At 35.8% G+C, this 24,655-nt stretch overlaps 1 protein-coding gene across 1 annotated transcript in view; it reads left to right on the top strand.

The window, feature by feature from the left end:
• C29H8orf34 (chromosome 29 C8orf34 homolog) overlaps window positions 1–24,655 on the top strand; it is a 284,320-nt gene that overhangs the window by 217,419 nt on the left and 42,246 nt on the right. Inside the window, 3 exon segments of the mRNA XM_072951848.1 lie at window positions 358–405; window positions 8,760–8,853; window positions 20,425–20,484. Coding sequence (XP_072807949.1) covers window positions 358–405; window positions 8,760–8,853; window positions 20,425–20,484 — 202 coding nt within the window.

Genomic DNA, 24,655 nt, shown 5'->3' with positions numbered 1-24,655 from the left:
TCCAGAATTAGTGGCTTTTTTCTTAATCTAATTTGAAGGGCACATTTATAAAGTTAATAACAGAAAATCTTATGCTGCTCATTGAGCACTCTGTCCTAGGATTTAGTTAGCTACTCTAGCTGGTTCTTTGTTTATGTGACCTGAAATCCACCTAAAAGATATACTATTGCCTTGAAAAAATTATCGCCTCCTTGAGAGTAAGAATTTGGCAAATGAATACCACAGGTATCCCCTGAGATGGGGGGTGGGTAGTAAAGACAGGGCGTTGCTCCAGGTCGCACTGCTCTGCAGTGACTCTTCTTTCTTTCTCTCTCTCCTTCTCCTGACTTTTTCTACCTCTTTCCTCTTTGCCTCTAGGGAGAAGCCTCCAGTGGAGGACAGTCATTGAAAAGCTACATGGAAGATGTGAGTGTTCAGGTGGCCTTGAAGCACAGTCTGAGATCAGCCTATCATGTAGGGTGGAACACTTGGGCATTCTCCATCTGCCTGTCTATACCCGTCCACTGGTCATGCCCACAAAAACGAGGCAGTAAATAATAAGTTATCAAAATGCTTTTTGTTTCTCCTCAGTAGGGAGATACTATATATTAATTCATCTTGAAATGGAAGTAATGCTGTATAAACCTAAGGCTAGCCTATATTTTCACTCACAAACATTTGTTGATGTCCTAATAAATGGGAAACACATGTTTTACATTGGCCATGCACAAAAAAGTAAGGCATGATTATTGCTCTCATAGAAAGAATAATCTGTACCAAATTGGCATTCATTCATGTGACAGTTGCTCACCAAGGATGTTATTTGTGCAAGCCATTAAGCACAGTGCTATCTCTTGACATTAAAAATGTATGGCAGATTCTTGTTGAAAACCCATTTAGACTCCTGGATTTATTTTGGAACTAACCAAGGGTGCTCTGTGTCACAGGATGTGTCTTTGGGATGTCTGCAAACTGTATTTGGGAACTCTCAGATAAACCAGTGGACAGATTCCATAAAACTTGGTCTGAAGCCAAACCACAGTGGTTACTAAATTAGTCCTCTGAATCTGTTGCAGGTGAAGGAAACTGGGAAACAGTTTGGTGATGATGTCATAGATGTAGCAAATATTTGGTTTGAATTTTGCTTCTCAGCAAGACAGAATCTGTTTCTCTAAATATTTTATTCTTGCATGCATGGATCCATTCAAAAACCATTTTGAGTGGCCTACTGGATGTAGTAGGTACTCCATATATGTATTCAGAACAGTGCACTCATACTTTAATTCACTCTTACTTCCAAATATCACTTGGAGAAGAAAGTCAGAGTTCATAGCACCCCTTTAAGTCTCTAACATCGCTGGGTTGCATCCTTGTCTGGAGGTAACGTTTTGCAAAAGGCACATGGAGAAATGGTAACAGAAGAAAAAAGGAAGTAACTAGGTACATGTTCTCAGTTCAGGTTAGAAAAATCAAAGTATATAGGGCAAAAGTTGGATGGTTGGTGTGCCGACTTTAAATTTCAATTTAATGGATCTGATGCAGAAATTAAGAAAAATACATTAAAGCAATTAATGTAGCTTTATGTGTATACCAACAGAACCTCCCTTTAGGATTCTGTGGTCGCTCCAGCCCTTAGCTCAGCATTCCCCTACTTGGTAGTAGGACTGCGGGTCACCTCCACCAAAAGGGTGCTTAATACCCTTTGTAATGTGTCCTTTATAAGCCTAGTACTGTAGGGGAAGGGTGCTGGCACAGTAATGGACTCCATACACAATAGAACTTTACAAATAAGTCATTCTAATTTTGTGGTTCTTATCCAAGGAAATGACTCTTATTTTCTCCATCATTACACATGTGCAATCTGAACGTGCTATGTTGTATGCAGTTGCAAATTCTTAATGTGATAAGGTTGGGAATTGGTGCCTTTTCTTGAGAAGTGCTGGCAGGGCATTGCTCCTCAGTGTGGTGCCCTGACTAGCAGCGTTAAATGACCTGAGGGCTTCTAAGCAATGCAAAACCTCAGGACTCATGCCAGATCCAAAGAATCCAGATTTACATTTCTAACAAGAGCCCTGTGTGATTCATAAACATTCTAAAGTTTGAGAAGCACTGCCCCAAAGTGTTCTTTCCAATGCTATTTCCAGGAAGGAAATGCATATATCACAGAAAATCTGCAATTTTGTATAGCGTAGGGAAAGGGGAAACTTCTATTAATAAATACATGAGTTTTATTGATTCATTTACTCTCAAGAATAATATTTTTAGTTGACTAGGGCATATAGTCTCTCTAGCTTAAGAGTCATCAGTGACTTTCAGTTTGAATTTGGGAGTGTGTGTGAGCTGCCCAGGAGAAGCCCTGCCACTCTAGGGGTTCAGTGTCACGTAGTATTTTTGATCTAATATTGGTTGATATTTAGATTTTAGCTCTTTTTTAAACCAAGAATGATCATCCTTTACAGAAAAACTAAGCATGATCTTAATTAATGAACTATTAACTTATTAATAGTTAGTTTCTTTTTGTAGACATTAATCCATTTGTTCTTTGGGAAGTGTATATTCAAACTCTCCTCCATTGCCAGTGCTAACACGTTAAGAATGTGAGCCATAAAATGATAGTTTTTGTTTTTCTCACTTACACTCTTATTTCACTTTTGCCCCCCTTCTTCATGTTAGTAGAATCAGCAAACAATAAGGAATAGTATTTATAAATGTTAGAAGCATTGAAGTTAAGTGATCCAGCAAACATTTGCTTTTATTTAGTACACACTAAAACTCAAATAAACCATAGAGTTTACATTTTTATTGTATTTAACATTTCTTGCTAAAGTTTGAACAGCTCTTTGCAGATCAAAGTCTCTGTATTTTTTTTAATTTAGTCTTATAATTAGACAGAATCATAACCACATGATGTCAGACAATTCTGTTTAGACCTAAATCAAAACTAAGGAGACTATACGGTCTGTTCTAAAAGTAAAGTTAAGATAAAACTTCTGTTCCATAGTTTCTATTTTTTAATGTATTATTTTTCCAGATAGGATTTATATTTTTGACCAAATCAAAAAAGGAGATTTTTTTATAATAGTTTACTTCTGTTAATCCTCAAAATGTTTCTAACATTTTTTAAAAATTACGTGTTTTTTACATGTAAGGTATTTGATAACTCAAGGTAGGAACAAAGGTTTCACACTGCAAAAATTTTAACAGTTAGAATTATAACAGTAACATTCACTCAGAACATACATGTATACATAACGATTTAAAACAACTTATCAAAATCAAGTACTTGCAAAGCTTGCTATACCTTTTGTAGAGACACTATTCCATTTAAAATATCATATTTCCCAGATAACTAACTGGGAAGTAGCATAGTGTACTGGTTAAAAATTCCCTAATTATTAGAGAAATGTATTGATTTGCGTATCTATTCATCAGATAAGTATTGTCAATTTAAATGGTTGAGAAACTATAAAGAACTAAAAACTGAAGGCAACAATTTTTTAAGCTTTTTCACGAGCAGTTTAAAGCAGTTCCTCACAGTTTCAGGAAGTCAGCTGAAGGCCGGAGGCAACATACAGAGGAGTCTGAACTAACTCAGGGCGCCAAGTGGCAGCTTCACAGCCTCCGAGGGTGTCAGACGAGAAAGGAAGCATGTTAAGCACACAGGCCTTCTCAAATCTGTTGAGGCTGGTTTTGCCAGCTGTATCATCTGAACTGGAAAGGGGATCAATTTCATGCAATGAAATATCTTAAAATCACTTTTCATGCCAATTTTGGCCTGTCTTTTCCTCCTGCGGTGTATTCTGTGATCCTTCGTGTAATCAAGTTCCAACTCTACTTCTGAAGCAGAGTGCACGACACTATTTCCTATAGTAAATAAGAGATAATTTACATTTATCATGCACAGGGATTTACTTTTTAAAAATTGAAATTGCTGTTATTCAGTATCATAGTTTTATTCCACTTAGGAAACTTACCAAGCAAGGATTTTTTTTAAGGAAACCCTGAAATTGATACATGTTGTTAAAGGCAATTTTTGAAAAAATTATAATTACATGGCTTTCATACAGATAAAAAAATGAACATGTCAAGGATTTATTTAATTCGGTAATAAATGAGGAAACCAGTAAGATGTTACAGCCAGCTCAAAGGAGAACTCGAACCCGCACAACACATAGTCAGATAAGGACTGCTGAAATAACATTATAAATAGATGTAAAAAAATGGCAAAACTGATCAATATGCATAGATTGATAATCAGTTGCATTCAAATAGTTGCAGTTTGCACTTATATGGCCAAGAATTATTTACACTACTATACATTTCTGTAAGTCACATAGCTATAAAATAGCTCAAAATCAATGAGAGACTCAGAGCTTCCATAGAATCAGATAAATGGAAGGGCTTGCTAGAAAAATAACTTGTTTTTCAGTGACGGACCAGTCACCTTTTGTTAATTTCAGAGCCCTTACAACTTCATCCTACAATTTCCTTGGAGAGAAAAAAACCACAAAATGGAATTTAAGAAATAAGATGGAGGGCAGTTGGAGGGCAATCCCAGTGCACAGTTAAACACAGATAAATTTGTTTAGCAGCTTGTGTTTATTTTGTAATGTTTTTCACAATCTATTATATTTTTGTAATTTCATTATCTACTCCCTTTGTTTTCTTTTTCCAGATCCTGTTCATTCAAACTTACATTTTCTCAAACTTCCTTCTTCTTTTGTTTAAATTGCCCTTTTATAATATGCAAAAGAAATAAGCTACAAAAATATAATTCACTAAAAAATTATGGACCTGATAATACTAGCCAATTCATTAACAGAGTTATTTCCAAACTTTATTAAGTATGTGAATTATGTATGGAGAATTTCATTTTAACAGAAGTGTAGACTTAATTCTTTGTCAGTAGAATCAGTTTATTTAAATGTCCATGGAGTGGAGTATAATTCTATTTTTCTTTATTTGCAGCATACTTTAGGGATCAGTCCCTATGGTTACAGAAAATAAAACTAATTAATCCTTTTTGAAAGATGGAAACTGATGGGCTGTGTATTATTTTCATTCTTAACCAAAGGGAAAGAAATATTTAGTTGCCTCAGAATGAAATTATCCAGTGGTGAAAGTCTTTAGCAAAGAGCATTTTTTTTTCTCTAAATAACCTGAAGTTCCATGGCCACACATGACATCAATCACTGATTGACTGCATTTAGAGAATCTAAAAATAAGCTATCCATGTGGAATAACAATACTGCTGGAGTTTATAAAGCACTTATTCTGTTAACAGATAAAATGATATGTTGATACAGGGCTGGTGACTGTTTTCCATATGAGACATGTCACTATTTCCCACCACTCTTGGTCCCTGGACATTTGCGTACTTACGGTGAAAGTGTTTGAGAAAAAGGATGAATGGCATTTCTTCTAAAAGCAATCCAAAGAACTTGCTCTTGGGAATATGAAACAGTTTGTACTATACTCAGACACAGTTTAATATTCCTGTAGAAAAATTTTTGAATAAATTGGCAAAGAGGAACATGTCAAGTTGTTTTTAAAAATGTTCACAATTTTAGCTCCTTGACCCTATCAAAAAGAATTATAAGTAGTCTGATCGGCTGAACTTAAGACATGCATAGTATTGCCTGTTGGCATTGATAAAACAAACAGGTGCATTATATTACTAACTGTATTCAAGGGAAAACCAAAGTAAACCATTTAAATGATCTATTAATAGCAATATTTATACTGTTTCTATGATTCCAGCAACTCAACATTTTAAAGTTCTTCCCAAACTACATATTTTATAAGCTAATGTTTCATTTGTACTTTATGTAATTTGCAATAAACAAAGAACAGCTTATCTGTTCAGTAGTGAAGTCATTAAAACCAGAAACCTATCAGTAATTTGACTAATATTCTGAACTATTGTGGAAAAAAGTAACACATTTGACTTGTTAGTCGTATCTTTGCTTAGGAAGACAGGTTTTAGTATTTGGGCCAAAAGCTAAATAATCAAAATACTTTTTTAATTAAAAACATTTTTTCATGATCACTTTAAACTTTTCTGTTTTAAATGAAGAGTTCTGCCATTTGATTTTACCTTATAAAACCAAAAAGATCATTTTTTCATATTTCTTCTTTAAACATCAGAGTGTGCAAGTTCTATTTTTGGAAAAACTGCAAGAATGTGATTTCTCTGCCTGTTACATGAAAATTTTTCAAATTTTACTTCTGTTGTTCTCTATACTCTTAGGGAATTTTAAAGCCAAGATTTTTTCACATTTACGCTGCTTCTGGAGTATAGCCCTGTAAGACCAAATCCATACTTGATAAATTTGAAAAAAAATGTTAAATCCTAAAAATAAACACTGATTTATACCTAAATTGTATATTCCAAGATTGAATCTTTTGCTGACTTTTTTTTACAATAGTCCATTTAGTGCCTCTCATTCTGCTGAGAGTCTAAAGGAATCAAAATCTAGAATTTACTAATTGTAAAGTACATCATCTAATCCAGCACCTTCACCTGCTTCATTTTATCCCAAGGAGGGAAGTGACATGCCCTAGATTAGCCAGGGTAAAGAACTGTGACTCCTAATCCCGGGGGCACTTTTCACTGCAAAGCCCATCTCTCTTATGGTAGGAATTTTAATTTTAATCCTATTAACAAACTGTTTTCAAGAGTTACTGATGCTACAAGAGTTGTGTTTTTAAAAATGAAATTCATTTTAAAATGAAACTCATTAAAATTTTTTGTTTTAGTGTTTCAATTTTTTAAATATGTTATAATAGTTTTAGATTTACAGAATTACTGTGAAGGTAGTAGAATTCCTATAAACATCTCCCCCAGTTTCAACTATTGTTATTACTTTACATTAATAGGTACATTTGTCACAATTAATGAACCAGTATTGATACACTATGAGTAGCTAAATCCATGCTTTATTCATGTTTCTTCAGTTTTCCCCTAACCTCCTATTTACGGTCCTAAGACCCCACCTGATATATCACATTGCCTTTTCTACTTATGCGACCATTCCTCAGACTTCCCTTGTGTTTGATGACTATAACAGTTTTGAAGAGTAGTGGTCATATATTTTGTTGATTGTCCCTCAGATGAAATTTGTATGGTATTTCTCATGGTTAGACTTGGATAATGTGTTTTTAGGAGGAAGACCATCAGACAAAGTTCCATTTTTATCTCGGGTACATACTATCAATAGGAATTATTACTGTTGATATTGACCTTAATCACCTGGTTTTAGATAGTGTTTGTCAGTTTTTTCCATAGTCGAGTTACTCTTTTTGCCTTCTCTTTCCATATTGTACTCTTTGGAAGAAAGTCACTATATGTAGCCCATACTAAAGATGTGGGAAGTTATTTTCCACTTCCTTAAGTATCTACATAAATTATTTGAAATCCTCCTGCATGGCATATTTGTCTCTTCTTGCCCATTTGTTGATGTAGTCAATAATGTATTTTCATTAGAATGGATTCATAGATATTTATTTTACATGTTGAGTAGTAACCCAGTGCTACTTTATTTACTTTATTGCTCAAATTGTTCTAGCTTTGGCCACCGAGAGATTTTTCAGTTGGCTCCTTTATCCCTTTGAAATACCCCCATCATTCTCTGTGTGTGTATGTGTCTTAGCACTTTTTTGTTTTCTGGCACAACGAGATGCTCCAGGTTTATCTTGTATATTTCCTGCCTTGGTCCAAGAATCAATAATTTCCCTAAGATTCCTGTTTTTTTCATTGAAAAATTGTCTTAGAAATCAAGATCTAGGTGGTAGTTGCGTTTGTTACTACTGGAGTGTCATTGTATCTAAGTCCTCTCAGCTGCCAGAGATAACTGTGTGTTTAGTAACCCACGTACATATAAAGATCTATAAAGAAGTATAACATAGGAAAGCATCTTGGTAGATTAGAGAGGATGAAAAATTAAGGTGCTACCAGTTAATTATAGCTGGGCTGGAAGTGTGAGTCGGGTTGGGATGGAGATGGAAGTGGCGGTAGCTCAGAGGCTAGACAAGTCTATATCATGAAGGGCCCTGAGTTTAGATTTTACACTGGGAATAATGAGAAGACCATTCAAGGATTATATACGAGGTGATGAATACATCATATGACATTTAAAAAAACTCGCTTTAGCAGGGAACTGGTGGAGAGAATAAGGAGGGTATGAGTCTTAATCCTAGATAACTTCCTAGATGGCTTTCAGTACGGCCTGGATGGAAGATGGTTAAGGTGTGCTTTAGGACAGTGGCAGGTGCAGAGCAGCAAGGATGTATCTGAGAAATATATTAACAAAAATAAGGAAGTAATAAGAGGTAGGAGGCAGTGAAGTAGTACTGAAGGCTAAGTTGAGAATATTCTCTAAATCCTACTAGTCTTTATTCTCATTTAAGGGAATTTGGAACCTTGATGGCAAACATGCATGTTTTATGGAACTTTATATTGACTATTTCATTATTATATTTTCAAGAACAAGTGCCAAGAATTCCATGAAAATATTAATTCAGAAAGGAACAAGTTCTAGATATTTTTTTTCTTATGAGGACATTATATCTTATTAAAAGGAGAAAGAAAAAAATGAGTTCAAAGTTCATGGTGTGTCCATGAAATGAAAAGGAATTTAAACTTAGAAGTCTTCCCTATTGTGAGGAAATTGTTATTATGGTTTTTTGGACATGTAATTCATAGGGACTGAAGTGTTCGTCCATATTGGTATTCACAATATCAACTAGAGTTTAATTCAAATCACTTTCTTCTTTGGCAGGATGACTCTTTAAAGCAGTTGCAGGTAGTGCATCAACCATGGATCTTGCCAAGTGACACAGAAAGTGAGGGCGTGGAAGCAGAACAGGATAAACGTGAGTAGACATTGCTATTGATGGACAAATTGCTTTGAGCCGGAGGGCATCCGTGATGATACTGTGTCCCTTTCGTGACATCAAACAGTATCTGCAAACCATTCAGGTTTGTTCAGGGAGAACGTGTAAAGGTAAGCCAGACTTTGGGTCTGTGGTAATAATTGTGGCTGAATAATTGTCATAAAATTATTTATAGCTTTATTAAAATTTTAATATTGGATTTATAGTTTAGCCATAGATTTTGCCATTGGGTCTATCAATCACTCTAAAGAAGGTCGTTCTTAAATTCTCCTAACCATAGATCTAGAACCCAAAATACTTGATTTCAGGAATGTCATACTTGGAGGTGACCCTTGACAATGGTAAACTGTTTGAAATAAACTCAACGTTTAAAAATAATTAGATGATAATAGGATCCATCTGGAAATGGAATGCTAGCTAGCAACGTAGCCAAGCTCATAGCACAGAGAAGCAAATACTTTTCAAGAGCTGCATCTGACACTGAAGTCCTGGGACAAGTAATTGTAAGATGGAGCCACTGAGGTACTGGTATTTGTACTCAGTATGTGAGGTTGTGGACCAGCTGGCAAGGTATGTATAGATCATCTACTTCATTTTCTCTGTGAAAGAAAATAAATGACAGAAATCTACGTGAACCCAGCATCTGATTTAGAGTCTAGGGGCTCATGTATTCGAGATTTATGAGTGAGGAAAAGGACAAGATTCATCATTCCAATGGCAACACCTGTTTCTTGACTCAGCTTTCTATAAATTATACATAAGTTATTTCATGGAATTTTCAGATTTCTCCTGAGACAAAATTATCATGGCGGGAAGTTTCCAAATAATGTCAGGCTCTCTGGAATGGTGCATATTTCTTATTGCATCACTTTAAAATAAGACTTATTGCAGATAAGTTTTATAAAAGATCATCATTTAGGAAAAGATGTCTTGAATAATTAAATGGGAATCTTTAAAAACTTTTATTATAAACAAAATAGGCAGAACCTTTGAGTAGACTTTTTTTTCTTACTATGACGGTAATATAAAAATCTACATCACAAATTTTAAAAACTCATGTCAGGAGTGTGTTTGTTTTTAATCTCTCAGATTATAATTCGAAGTCACTAAATAAGTCAAATTACAGATGTCTGAATCTACTGGGGTACTTGTTTGATACTCATTTTCCTGGACTCCACTTCAGACACACTGAAGCAGAATCTCTGTGCGTGGGACTCTGAATTCTGTATTCCTGGTAAACTCCTCAGTTGATCTTTGCTTATCCTAAAGGTTGAGAACCACTGGGATGAAAAAGTCCAATGAATCAGAGAGTTGTGCTTTCAGAGTTGCCTTCATAATGTTGTTAAACTTTGGGCCTTGTTTCTCTAGGCTGCTTTTCCCATCTGTAAGTTAAGTCTGGACACAAAATGTGAGAATAGAGAAGAAAGGCTGAAACTTGAGGAGATAAATGTGGAGTAAAATTGAGGGTCAGGTCCTCTAATCAGTAGGTTCAACATCTACAAAGGCATAAAGTCATAAAACAGCTAGAGTCAAGCCAGCCAGCAGCCTCTAACTACATTTTGGATTTATAAACGTGAATAACCAAGCTAAAAACAAGCAAACAAATGAAAAAAAGTTTAGGGCATCAGAACTCATACCAGTCAATAAATCCTCTAATTTAGATATGTCAACATTTGCATGTTTTATATCTGTTATTATAATAAATATTTAAGAATTAATACTTGGCTAATAAATATAAAAGTAAGTTAATAATTGCTTCTAATTATCTGTTAGAAGCAAAGCATTCTAATGTCAAATTGAAATTTTTCATTCTAATATTGATTGTAGAGAATTATTTTGGTTATAAATAAGTTTTTGCAATTTCTAGAGGCCAAATGACTCTGAATTATTCATGTGGCACTCTTACTTTAAATGTTTCTCATGTCTGAGGTAAAAGTCTGATATTATGAATGGTTCAATTGATTTCTAAGTTCCTAGAAAAAATTTAAAGGCTAACATGTAATAACATATAAAACTTAATCTCACCAAATAAACTATTATTAAGTGTAAAGGAAAAATGTGTCAAGTTACTCAGCAATATATATAAGGTTACATGCTTCAAATTACCTGCTTTGCTTATTAGAACTCCTTGTCACATGCAATAGTGGTCAGAAAATTTAAAAACAGGTATCAGAGAAGACTGTATTTAAACAACGAGACAGCTGAACTGTTCTTTTGAAATGCAAAAATTTTTGGAGTATTGTATGGAGTTGAATTCTTTAAGATTAAAAATAGGAGATACATGGTCCAATTCTTTGTTATTTTGAAAAATCAAAGTTATAAGTGAGTAGCACATGTTTTTAATTCTTTTACCAAATACTTTTTGTCTATCTTGGAATATTCTTTTATTTTTCTAGGTGTGGCTTAAAACTATAAAATACAATAATGACAACAAACTGAAGGAACATCTAGTTCATTTTTTAACCTTGGTGGACTTAGCTTATAGGGCAGCCTTCTATCAGATGAGATGCATCTTTCATAAATGGGAAGAATGTACTAGCTGGCTACAAGGCTATTTTTCTGTTCTCTATGGATTTTGTCCTGTGTATTTTCAGTTACTGAAGGAACTTGAGCATATTCACGCTAGACAAACTGTTCCATTATTCCCCTCAACACTGACCTGCTTCACCTTCACAAATTGAGCAGACCTGGACATTTTTGTCCCAAACAAGGAATTTGGATAAGAGTCTCCAATACGTTCCATATGCCCCATTGGCCAGATTCCTCCTGAGAACAATCATGTTTATGGATCTTGAAGAGTCAACATATTTAGAAGGAGAAGCTGCTCTATGTTATGGGAGTTGCAAAAAAAAGTTATCTCTTTTCAATAGTAAGTTACAGAGACGTGCATAAGAATCTGTAGCATAAGGCATACTATTTCTTAAGAGATAAATAGAATGCTAAGGAAGCTAAAGGAATGAAATATAACATTAAGTCCACAGAAGAAACATGGAATTAGAGAGATGTTCATGAAGAAAGTGGTTCTGGAACTGAGAGATGGGTAAGATTTTGGAGGGCAGGGATGGGCAAGAATACAAGCAAGACTGTAGCTTGGGCAATTGCACAGAGGCAGAAAGAGCATTGTTTGGTTGCCTAGGGAACATAGCAGTTAATACTATCTGGGGAAGACAGTGGACATTTACAGTGGATTAGAGAGAAATAAGCCTGAAAAGGTAAGCCATGAAAAAAACCAGAGAGGGTCCAAATTGTAAGGATAAGAAATGTGAATGGATAAAGTACACAGTGGGGAAATCTTTACCTAGAGAGGAACTCTGAGGAGAAGATTCATATATGTAGCTTTGGCTAACACTCACACAAATGATGGGGAGGCCCAGGTATTTGGCCCTTTACATATTTCATAACTCAGTGAGAAGAAAATTAGTTTTTAAGCTACCTGTACATGAGTGCTATTTCAAACAGAGATCATCATCTCCCTAAGAAATGCCATTTACAAAATTCTACTAATATAATGGTTTTTAAAGATCTACTTTACTAAGCAAAGAAGGTAAACATGGACTAATGGTGCAGCCTAACTTTTAGGAGGAAAAATAAATCATTGTGAATTAAGGTTAATCTCTGCTGTCTGATAGGATCATGGGACTTCCTTGTTAGCCAAAATTATCTCCTTCTAGCTGCCCAAAGTTTTTCTATTTACATTGGCGTACTGCCTAAGATGTTACCAGTTCTTGAATCCTACAAGGTTGAAGGTCACATACCTTTTTAATATCCTTTCAATGATTGTTCTTGAGATTGCAGCATGTATTGTTTATTTAGCAGAGCCTCATGTTCATTGATCCTTTTATCCTTTTTATTTAGAACTCCATTTTTAATTATTCACTAGTGTTGCCATGTATTTAAATTTCCTACATATTTTAAACACTACAAAGCTTTATTATTATCATCATATATTGCCAATATTCATTTACATTTTCCTCAAATTTTACTCTCCTTGATGCTGTTCACTTCTTTCTTCCTCTATGAGATGCCATCTTAAATTACTTTTCTTTGGCTTGAAGAATATCAGCTAATATTTATATTAGTTTGTGATTACTGATGATGAATTATCTTTGTCTGAAATTTCTTCATCCTCCATTTTTCTTGAAGAATATTTTCACTGGATATAAAAGTCAAGGCTTTTTTTTTCTTCTCAGCACTTTGAAGGTATCATTTTATCATGTTGTGAAGTCACCTGTCAGTTTTACTTCAATGTTTTTAAGATTTTCACTTTCTCTTTTATTTTTTCAACTTTACCATGATGTACCTAGGTGTGACTATTTTCAGCTGAAACTTGGCTTCTTTGTATTAAACTTGGGTGATGAGAATGCTTCTAAATCTATAGCTTTTATATATTTGGCAGCTTTGAGTTGTATCATATTCTCTCTCTCTCTCTCTCTCTCTCTCTCTCTCTCTGTGTCTCTGTCACAAGTCTTTTCTGGCTTCTTTTCTAGTCAGCTATTGCTGCATAACAAATCACTCAAAACCTTTATGGCTTAAAAAACAATCACTTATTTAACTCACATATCTGCAGTTTGAACAGGGTTCAACTAGGAAAGCTTATATCTTTTCCATGAAGCAGCAGCTAGAGTGGTTTAAGTGGGGTTGGAGGATACACTTAGAAGATGGGTAACTCACATGAATAACATGTTGGTAGTCACTGTTGCCTAAGAGTTTATTCAGGGCTGATGGTCAGGGACCTTGATTTCTCTTCATATAGAGCTTTCCTCATGCAAATCTCCATGGAATAGTTGAGAACTAACACCTATCCTTCCCAAACTATTCCTAAAAATTGAAGAGGATGAAATCCTCCCAAATTTATTCTACAAGGCCACCATTAGACTGATACTAAAACCAGACAAAGACACTACAAAAAAAGAAAATTACAGGCCAATATCCCTGATGAATACAGATGCAAAATTCCTCAACAAAATATTAGCAAGCTCTATTCAGCAATATCTTAAAAGGATCATACACCATGATCAAGTGGAATTTATGACAGGGATGCAAGGATGGTTCAATATCCACAGTCAATCAACAAGATATACCACATTAACAAAACAAGACAATGGACAGAAATCAAATGATCACCTCGACAGATGCAGAAAAAGCATTTGACAAAATTTAGCCTTCTTTCATGATAAATACTCTCAACAACTGGGTTTGGAGGGACATACCTCAACTTAATAAAGGCCATTCATGACAGGCCCACAGTTGACATCATACTCAAGGGTGAAAAGCTGAAAGTATTTTCTGTAAGATCAAGAACAAGACAAGGATGCCCACTCTCGCCACTTTTATTTAACATAGTGTAAGGAGTCCTAGCCACAGCAATCAGACAAGAAACAGAAATAAAAAGAATTCAAACTGTAAAGGAAGGAGTGAAAGTTTCACTGTTTGCAGATGACAAGATACTACATAGAGAAAATTTTAAAGATGCCACTAAAAACTATTAGAACTCATAAATGAATTCAGTAAAGTTGCAGGATACAAAATCAATATACAGAAAGAGAAATTAAGAAAACTATCCCATTTAAATTGCCTCAAAAGGAATAAAATGCCTAAGAATAAATCAAACTAAAGAGATAAAACAGGTCTAAAAACTATAAAATCTAAAAACAGAACAAATGAACAAACAAAACAAAACAGAAACAGACTCATAAGTACAGAAAACAAATTAGTGGTCACCAGAAGGGAGAGGTGTGGACAATGGGCAAAGTAGGTAAAGGGAATTAAGAGACACAAACCTCCAGTTAAAATAATAAATAATTCACAGGATGTAATATACAGTATAAGGAATACGGTCAATAATATTATAATAACTTTATGGGGACCAGTAGTTACTGGAATTACTGTGGTGCTCATGTCATAATGTATGAAATGTCAAATCATTCTGTAGTATACCTGAAATTAGCATAATATTCTATGTCAACTATGTTTCAATTAAAAAAATATTTTGTCCAACTCTTTTACATATTTTTAGTGGAATACTTTATCTGAATAATTTACCCAGCCATTACTGGATGTTACATTTCTCACTCCAGTATATTTCAATAAATATGAGCGCAGTCAACACATTTTCAGATTATGCGTTTTGTTTTTACAGAGTAAGAAAATACTAACTTTTTCATCGCTTTAAAGTGTGCCAAACATAGTAGATACATAGTATGTAAATTCTAAGTTTTTACTTAAGAATTAACTAAGCATATGTCATATGAAATGATTTCTATTTGTTAAAAAGTTAATGACAATATTAACTTATCTTTTATCCTACAAGGACTTTAGTCTCTCACTTATTATTAGGTTTCTATTTAGCATTACTGATGTTTTTATTAATGGCATTGTTCTTACTTCTGTATGGAATTCCTTCCATGCACTTGCTAGGTTCTCACTGTAGTTTACTAGTGGACTCATTGTTCTATTGTGAGCACAAACATGTGTCATTTAATATTCTCAGTGGGAGTCTAATTTCATTTTTTAGAAGCTATGATGGAATGGTAAAAAACTAGGAGCCAGGAGACTCATTTAAGGTCCTGCTTCTTCCCTGTGGTCCCCACACTAGTAAATTGCAGAGGATGGGCTCTCACTCAACTGCATCTACAGTTGGTGAATTCTCAGATTGTAACTCAGATTGTAGATACATGTAACTACATGGGAATAAGGGAGAATGCTCTCCTCCAAGGTTCTCTGCCAAATACCTTTGCCTTTTACTTACTAGCCAGGAATGATTTATCTTTTCATTTGTGAAGCTACAGCTCATTTTTTTCCTTAATTATTTATGGCATTTGCATTCAACTTATTGCCTTTAATATGCCTTGCCACTGCAGAGGTGAGAGGGGTTTTATAGCCCCAATTTGGGGCAAAAAGAGTGGCCTCTCCCTTTGGTGGGCTCATGCATGGTGTGACTGTCTTGAGCCGTGCTCTTACGTGTTACCCCAGGCTGTGAGAGTTTGTCTCACAGCTACTAATGGGAGCACCTGCAGCTATGTGATCATTGATCTCAACCTACTGTATTATTTTATTCTTTTTTCTGCTGCTTCCGACTCAAGTGCTTACTTTTATCAAACTAAAAAAAAAATTAATGAACAGAAGATGCTATATTTTTATTGTCTCAGCTAGCGTAGACTGGCCTAGACTCTGAGAAGTTAGTGGAATACTTGTTTTTAGGATCTGGCAAGAAATCCTAGCCTGGAAATACACTTCATGGCTGAAGAAACTATTTGTGTAGGCATAATTAAGAGGATCTATAAAGACAGAATAGGAGTTCTAAGTACAGAACTTCAAAAATGTGCATAATAAATCTGTTTTCACTGAGAAAGTTAACGTATACTCTAATAGATGTATAATTTAATAATAAACTGGGAAAATTGTCACATAGTCTGACATAAAATAAAACTACAGTCTATTTGGGGATATATTTAGAACTCTAACTTTCAGTTTCTCCTTAACGCCTATTAAGAGTAATTGAAATTTGAAGGCTTATGTAGAAACACATGTATCTCTGAAAAAGGAGAACATGGAAGAGGACTGACATTTATTAAATTTTTGTTGTTATGTGCTATGTAGTATCTCTAATCCTCTCAACAACTTGATGTGACGGTGATGTTACTGATGCTACAAACGCAGATTTGTTAAAAACCTTTCCCAAGGATATGCAGTTAATAAGTGGAATTTGCATTCTAACTTAATCCAAAGCCACATGTTCTGCTCTGCATTTCTAGAAGCTTAAAAAGGGAGGGAGGGGAAAGGAATGTGTGTATAGATGGTATCAAGAAAGGAATTATTTCACTGCACACTAAAAAGAGTTTGTATCATAAAGAAAGCACCATAAGATATAAAAATAAGGAAAATGACATATAAAGAAACAAGCAGTAATACATTTGGGTAGGAAATCTGCTTTTAATATAAACTTCAACTTGATTTAGTTATATTTATACTGTGCTCCAAATTATTATCTACAGGCAAAGTCGTCCAGAAAATTAAGGGAGGCATATATGATAAACATAAAAATTAAAATTTTGACAGAATAAAATAAATAACATTTAGTAATTACATTAAGCATGTTTTCAATCCCATAGTAAGCTATTAAAAATAGAACAACTGTTCAAAGCATACTGCCAAATTTCTTCAAAATGGCTTGTTTTGAAATGTTGACTAAATATCCCAAAACTGTATATCAATTTTAGTATAATTAAACATTCTTCAGCCCCAAAACATAGCTTTCCTTCATATTCTTAAGCATAAATTATACACGACTTTCCCCTTCGTATTAGGACAAAAAAGTTTATCCATTTGTTAATATGTAAAACAATTTTCTGAAAGTTTCTACTAGTTATATAAGGCTTTATAATTTATAAATGGCTTCCACATACTTAATTCCAAAAATTAACCTATTAGGAAAATTTAACCTTAATATTCTTATTTTACACTGTAAGTGTTCAACACTAATAAATATTTATACGTTCAGTATTTACTTAGTAAGTATTTACTGAATAAATTGAATGAATGAATAAATTTAGTTCAGATTGGCTAAGTGACTTGACGATCACTCAAGCAAGCAGCCAAGCCTGTCTCCATCTTCCGATTATTCAGGGAGGCCCTCGTGTCTAGAAACATAGACGGATAAATGATGTGTACAATAAATGAGTTATCGGTATACACAAGACACAGCACATTCAATGACATTTCGTATGTTGGGTGTGTTGTTCCTCTGCAGTAACGATAGTTCAATCAGAGTTGCAGTGAACAGGGAGCATTAACACAGCAGCATTGACATCAGTCCCTACACATGCATTTGTGATGTGTTGCCACAGGTGATGTGTGCTGCTGTTTTCCACTGAACAACCCTGTACCTGTAGCATTGAAGAGGAAAGAAGAGGGTTCTCATCTGCAAACAAAAATATCATCTTTCCTTCTAGACTTTATGGCTTGTTCTTTCCCCACCAAAGCTGCGTCGTTACTTACATCCCCACAAATGTGGGGACGAACTGGCTGTCGCCCGTCCGGGCAGTCCTGTATCACAGAGGGCAGCCGTGTAAGGCGGACACCTCAGTCAGCTGTCACACAGGGACGTTATGCTGAAGTTCAGTTCAGAAACGTGCGATCAGTTACTGCTGTCTTTCATTCCTGTTGTCCTTGGCCGGCTGCCTTGCTCCGCTGCCCCTATCAAACTAAAATCTTCTCGTGTATTTGTATTCTTAACCACTGCTGACGTATTTCCCAGATCTTTCCACTGTGGTCTATGAAACAGGAATTCGATTTGCAAACTGATCATTCTTCAATGCTATTCAAAGAACCCTCCCCACGCCTTTTTTTTTTTTTTTTGCCTCATTTGAAATGATTCCTAGAAGACACTGCTTTCCTTTTTAGCCTTCACCAGGGGCGGCTGCCGCTTTCCATCGCAGCATGGTGTCATTAATCTTCTACCTGGAATCCCCCTTCTCTTTAGGCTCCTGTCATTTGTCCTGGTGTCCTGTGTCTTTGTTTGTCACTGTAATCTCGCTAATCACTTCTGGTCTTTCGTGTGGGGTGCTGACATTTGGGTCGCTGCTTTCCCCTCTGCCACACTCCTGTCTTTAGGAAACTTTAAGTTTCATTTGGGGATTTTCCCAATGTCCTACTGTTATAATTCCTTGGTCCTCTCAAGTCTAAGGCTCTTGTAAGGCAGTGTAATGTTTTTTCTTGTCAAATGTGAAATAGCATCCAACTCTGAGATCTCAGATTGCTATAATCTACTCTCTGTCCCCAACCTTCTACCTTTCAGATTCTCTATTTCCTACTAAACCCACACTTCAGTCTTACTTTGGTATCCAGGCACCACTACTCCTTTTTCTTCAAATTTGCCAGACCACAGCTGGCTTCATCCTTCACCCTAATGTCCATGCTGCGCAGAACAGTGATGTTCAGAGCGTGGTCCACAAACGGCAGCAAACACCTCTCGGGAACTTGGCGGTTTCCTTGGGCCCCACCCCACATCTACTAAGTCAGAGACTCCGATGGTGGACTCCAGCAATCTGTGTTTTAAAAGCCTTCCAGGTGATTCTGATACACTTAAAACTTAAGGGAACTATTAACATAGAGCATAATTCAACTGCTCTCTTGCCAGCACCTCTCATATCTTTGGGTAGTAAAGAACATTCAGACGTGAATGCATCCTTATTTTATTCAAAGCCCCTGTATGTGTAAGATTTCTACACATTTGCCAAGTTCTCTAGGTTTCTTCACCATCAACTCTCCATAAGCAAGCCCCACCTTGAATTCACATGTCTCTTGTAGTTCCTATTCATCTAAATTTGAATTCTCTGAAATTATCAAATACTCACTGCTTAATGTTATTTCCAAAGATGTTCCCCTTAGAAACCCCACTCTGTGGAGGATGCTGAGCGATGACAACTTGCTCAAGGTCACATGTATAAAAAGAAATGGGGCCAGAATTTGACCTCAGGCCTATCTGAGTACAAAACTCATGCTTTTTTTTTATTATACTATTTTGCTGCTAAATTACATGAAGCAGCATTGCATTGGCATGCCTCTTTCACTCTAGCTGAAGCAGTATTCAACCAGTGTATCCCTAGAGAACATTAAAAAGTGAGTTACCTGGAAATCTATTATCAAATAACTTTGATAAATATCAGGTTGAGTAGTTTCCCTTTATTATAAGACTTCTAAGAGCCTTTAATATGCTGGTGTGTATTTTGATCTTCCAAAAGGCAGATGGTATTTTGTCCAAAAGTCTTTGATCAAGGAACTATTTGTTTGTGGATCATCTATATTAACACCTTGCAGGACCAGCATTCCAAGATCTGCTTTGGAGAACTTAAGACTTAATCTATTTCCTTTCTCTCCAAGAAATGTGAAAGCTTATCTCCCTTGATGCCTTTATTTCACTTTCTTTGATCTTCTGTTTACTTCTCCGCTCTTTTAAACTAGAATGCTCACCTCCCCTTGTCCTGCTAGGAACTGCTCTTCTGCCTCGGATGCATTCAGAGGACTTAATATTAGCGTACAATATTACGTGCAAGGCATTAAAAAGATAGTGTGTGTGTGTAAATATGCACTTCTTCAGGTAAACATGGTAATAATTTTGTGATGATCACAGCACCACAATACTGTGACGTGTATCTATCCAGTCCTGAAGAAGCTGTGTCAGGGTAGCTCTCTGTAGAGTGTGACTGTCCTGCCTAACCCATGCTGGCCGAAAGAATTATGACAGTGATCCAGGTGGGATCATCCTTCAGTCCACATATATTTCTGGAGGGGGATTTTGCCCTAGTCCTTATTTAAAATCAGAAAAAGTTTACATTGAAAATGACTGAATTATGAAATGAGAATATACACACTATTAAACCGTGAATTTATGCATAACTGTAGTCACTGTATATTCTGAGTGTCGTTCTGGTGTTAATTTCAGTTAATCCTCTCTAAAAATTGGTCAGACCAGAAGAGAATCGTGTTTAATGGACTGTTTTTTTTTTTTCCCTAGTCCAGCATATTACCTCTTCTTCTCTCATTGTGCAGGTTCTGCTGATCTTCTCCTTTGTGTTCCATGTTCCTCTTGTCCCGCACTGGTCTACTCTGGTACGTTTGCTCAGGGCACTTAATATCAATGTCAGGTAACGGGCACCATTTACAACTACTCAAAAGTTCTGATTTTTAAAAAAAAAATACATAGTCCTCATGACCTACAATGAGAAAAAGATTTTCCTCCAATGACTCTGCATGATGTTTTCTCTTTCTTTTGTGATGTTCTGTGGATCTCAGGCTGCTCAGTGAGTCTGTGTTCTCCGATGCTGAGGAAGTGGGACTTGAAACCCCTACTCCCTGGCAGTAATTCATGTTTAGAAATTCATGTTTAGATATATGAAAACCTACACCCCCATTGTGCGGACTGTGGACTCAATAACACCGTTAAATGTATCTTGGAGATACAACGTCTCAGAATGACTTCACATCCACGACATGAGGCTGTTATATGAACTGGCTACATAAAGATGAACAATGCTCAGCATTTTCTCTCAAGTGTGTTACAGAGGGAAGGAAAGGGTTGAGTTTGTCCGCAGCATTCAGAGAATCACAGAATATCAAGATGAGAAAGAATTTTAGAATTATCGACTTCTCTTTCCATCTAATGCTTATCTCCTCTGCAATACCCCTACCAAATGATTAACCAGCTTCTATGTGAATATCTTGAGTAATGGGAGGTACACCCCTCCCGTGCTCTGCTCTAATTGCTCATTGACTAATAATTTTGCATTAAGGAATCACCTAAGGAAATACTTTCTGCAATGCACTACTGTGTAGTTATCAGAATACTATTATGTTCATTGCATATGTTTTATAATAAAACTTGGAAACTGTCTTATAATAAAACATGGAAAATGTAAAAAATGGAAACAACCTAATGACCAAAAAAGGAGGATTGATTAAAAAAAAATAGCGATCTATATAATGGAATACTGTGCATCTATTATGAAGAATGAGATAGTTATTAATGGGATATATACATAGATTTGTACTGATATTAACTGGATCCACCTATTTATCTTCTATGTCTATATATATTCTGGTGTGGAAACATTTTTAGAATATTGTTACATTTAAAAAGTGAGTCACAAGACAGTATATTAGATGTAATTCATTTTTTGTTATATATAAATGCATAAACACATTCACAGTTGTATACACTTGACCCTTGAACAATGTGGGGGTTAAGGTACCCATTCTCCACATAGTTGGAAATCCATATATTACCTCACAGTCGACTCTCTGTACCTGTGGTTTCACATTTGTGAATTGAGTCAACTGTGGATTGTATAGAACATATTTATTGGGAAGAAAATCCACATGTAAATGGGCCTGCACAGTTCAAACCCATGTTGTTCAAGGCTCAGCTGTATTTGTATCTGCACAATACTGTCTGGGTGGTTACAAACAAAAAATGTCTTGAAAAGCTGTATGTACCCCCATGTTCATTGAAGCATTGTTTACAATGGCCAAGATATGGAAAAACCCAGGTGTCCATCAAGGGATGAACAGATAAATAAAATGTGTTGTACACACACACACACACGCACACACACACACACTAGAATATTACTGAGCCATAAAAAGATGAAATCTTGCCATTTACGATAACATGGACAGACCTTGAGGTCATTATGCTAAGTTTAATTAGTCAGACAGAGAAAAACAAAATTCTATATGATGTCACTTCTATGTGGAATCTAAACACAACAAAACACCAAGCTTATATTTACAGAGAACAGCTTGGTGGCTGCCAGAGGCAGCGGGTAAGCAGAATGGATGAAGGTGGTCAAAGGTACAGACTTCCGGTTGTAACAAAAATAAGTCATGAGGATGTAATGTACAGCATGGTGACCAAAAACAAACGAACAAACAACCCATGCATTTAAGTTGTAATGTTTAAAAACTACTTTAAAAGAAATTACTCTCCTGTTTGCTCCAAAATCTAAAGCCCCGTAGCTGCCTTCTCTCTGGTTCTGTCCTTTTGTATCACACACAAAAATTGTATCTCTCTTCTAGGGGATAACCCTACCGTTGCAGGAACACGAAGATCATGTGGTTCTTCCTTAGTCCTTCAAATGTTCTTTGTGTGACATATAGGCGTACTGCCCTTCAACCTGAGATCTCATGAGTAAATCATTCGTGGGATTTATCTGAAATAAAGGCTGACAATGAATCAGGAACTATGCCAAGAAAGGACACATCGCTGTCATGGGTGACACCAGCTTCCTGGGTGATGAAGTCACACGTTGAACGTTCTTTACATCCAGTGCTGCTGCTGATTGCTGTGCCAGCATTAGGATGAGACAAGAGTACACAGCAGGAGAATCCCCTCTTGAAAGCAGTCAGAGGGCCCAGAGAAAGTGCTGTTTAAGGCCTGAGGGACTGCGCCAGATAGAGGAGTCAGCCGGAGCTGGTTGGGTTAAGTCTCGCATCCCAGATGAGGGAGAAGTGTTTGTACAAATAACCCAACCTCCGTCTTCACCATCTCCCTTCCTCCCTTCTGCTTTTCTCTCTCTCCCATCAAACAACGACTTACTGAGCAAGCACCGCGTGCAAACTGTTTTCAGGTCCTGTGAGAAATCTGGAGATTGATATGCTTCTTTTAAGGTGTTTATGGTCTAGTGGGTGAATCAGAAATATTAACTATAACTAAGGCACAAAGCAGAAAAAAAAATGTAAAATAAAGTATGCTCGAAGCACAGATGTAGCCGCTTGCTATCCCAGTCCTGTTCTTCTAGGAAAAAGTCAAGAACTTCTTTCCAGTCAAGCAGTGTGGACAGACAGTTCCAGGGCTGAAGCCACTCTAGTTTTCTAAATTCAGTTTTCGTGATTCCTTCCAGGAGAGTAACTGTGTACACACCTTGCAGGTATTTCTCACTGGCCATATTTGAAGAGAAGTCAATCTATTTTAACAGCTCAAGATATTTCTACATATTATATATGCAAAAAAATGTTTTGCACAGATACCAGAAATTGACATAATGGCGGTGAAATACGGGTAATAGAGGTGCTACCCTGCAGGCACTACCACTGTAAAAGTTCATATGGAGTCTAGGAAAGCATTAAAATCCCAATCTTTCTTTTTAATACACTGCTCTACAGACATATCATTAAGCACATCTTCTTTTATTTTGTTTCTCCCCTGCAGGTCTGTGAAGCAGTTAGAAGAAGTTGCAAGTGGTCCTCAAAGAGATTGCAATTATTCAAATACTTCCGTATAGTTCTAATTTTATTTACTACATGTAATCACTTAGAGAATGGTTATTTTTATAATATCAGTAATCAAATCAGTACTCTTGTAACTGGAGGGGTGCCTAAGTGTGTCAGCAGAGAACACTAACCCTGGCAAAGGATTCTGGCTTGGCCAGGATGCCTGCTGCCTTTTGACATGGTTAGTGTCCTGGGTTTAGATTACTTTATACCAAGCTATTAAGATTACTATTTGATACATTAAATATTGCCTGATTCAAATAACTCGGCTTAAAATTTTTTCTGTATTCTAACTTGTCTAGGGTTTTCTAATTCCTATATTTTTATAATATTTTCTCATTTTTTAGACTAATAAGCATTATACTTACCCACACGTGCCAAAATGTGCCATGTAGGTCTCTCTGGGAGTTAGCTCTTTGCTCATCACCTGCCATGTGTGTTCTGTGCAGCAGCAAGAGGCATATTTTCCACCACTGCTCCTTCCTCTGGTTATCTTCCCCGTTCCTATCAACGCAAATAATTGACATGTTAATTCAAAAAAAGCAGACCAATAAGGAATGAAATGCATGCCCCAAACCACATGCAATGAAAATTGTTTGACCATGTATCCAATTATTGAACCCAATGAAGATGATCCATGTGAAATTTGACAGATGCTTGCTTTTGGAATGTGTGATGCATTGATGCTACATGAATGGAACTAAGTAAATCTATTGCGTATATTACTGTCTGTTTTATCTTATTTGTCTTACTCTAAGTTTACTTTCTGGACCTTGAAGGCATACAGTTAAATTATAAAACTGCCTGTATAAATGTCAAAGAAACAAATATTAAAGGCCAGAACATGGCTGAAGAATAAACAAAGAACTTCCGACTGTATGAATGAAGTCATAGTCCTAAATCAAATAATATAATACATTTTCTTACATTAACATTTTTGTGTCCATAGAAACTCATGAGACTAATTTTCTTCAGTTATTTTTTTATGGATAAAAACAAATTAAAGGCTTAG

The sequence above is a fragment of the Vicugna pacos genome, chromosome 29, assembly GCF_048564905.1.
Source record: "Vicugna pacos chromosome 29, VicPac4, whole genome shotgun sequence".
Lineage (NCBI taxonomy): Eukaryota > Metazoa > Chordata > Mammalia > Artiodactyla > Camelidae > Vicugna > Vicugna pacos.
Note: the sequence above shows the minus strand (reverse complement) of the source record. Positions and strands in the feature narration are given on the sequence as shown.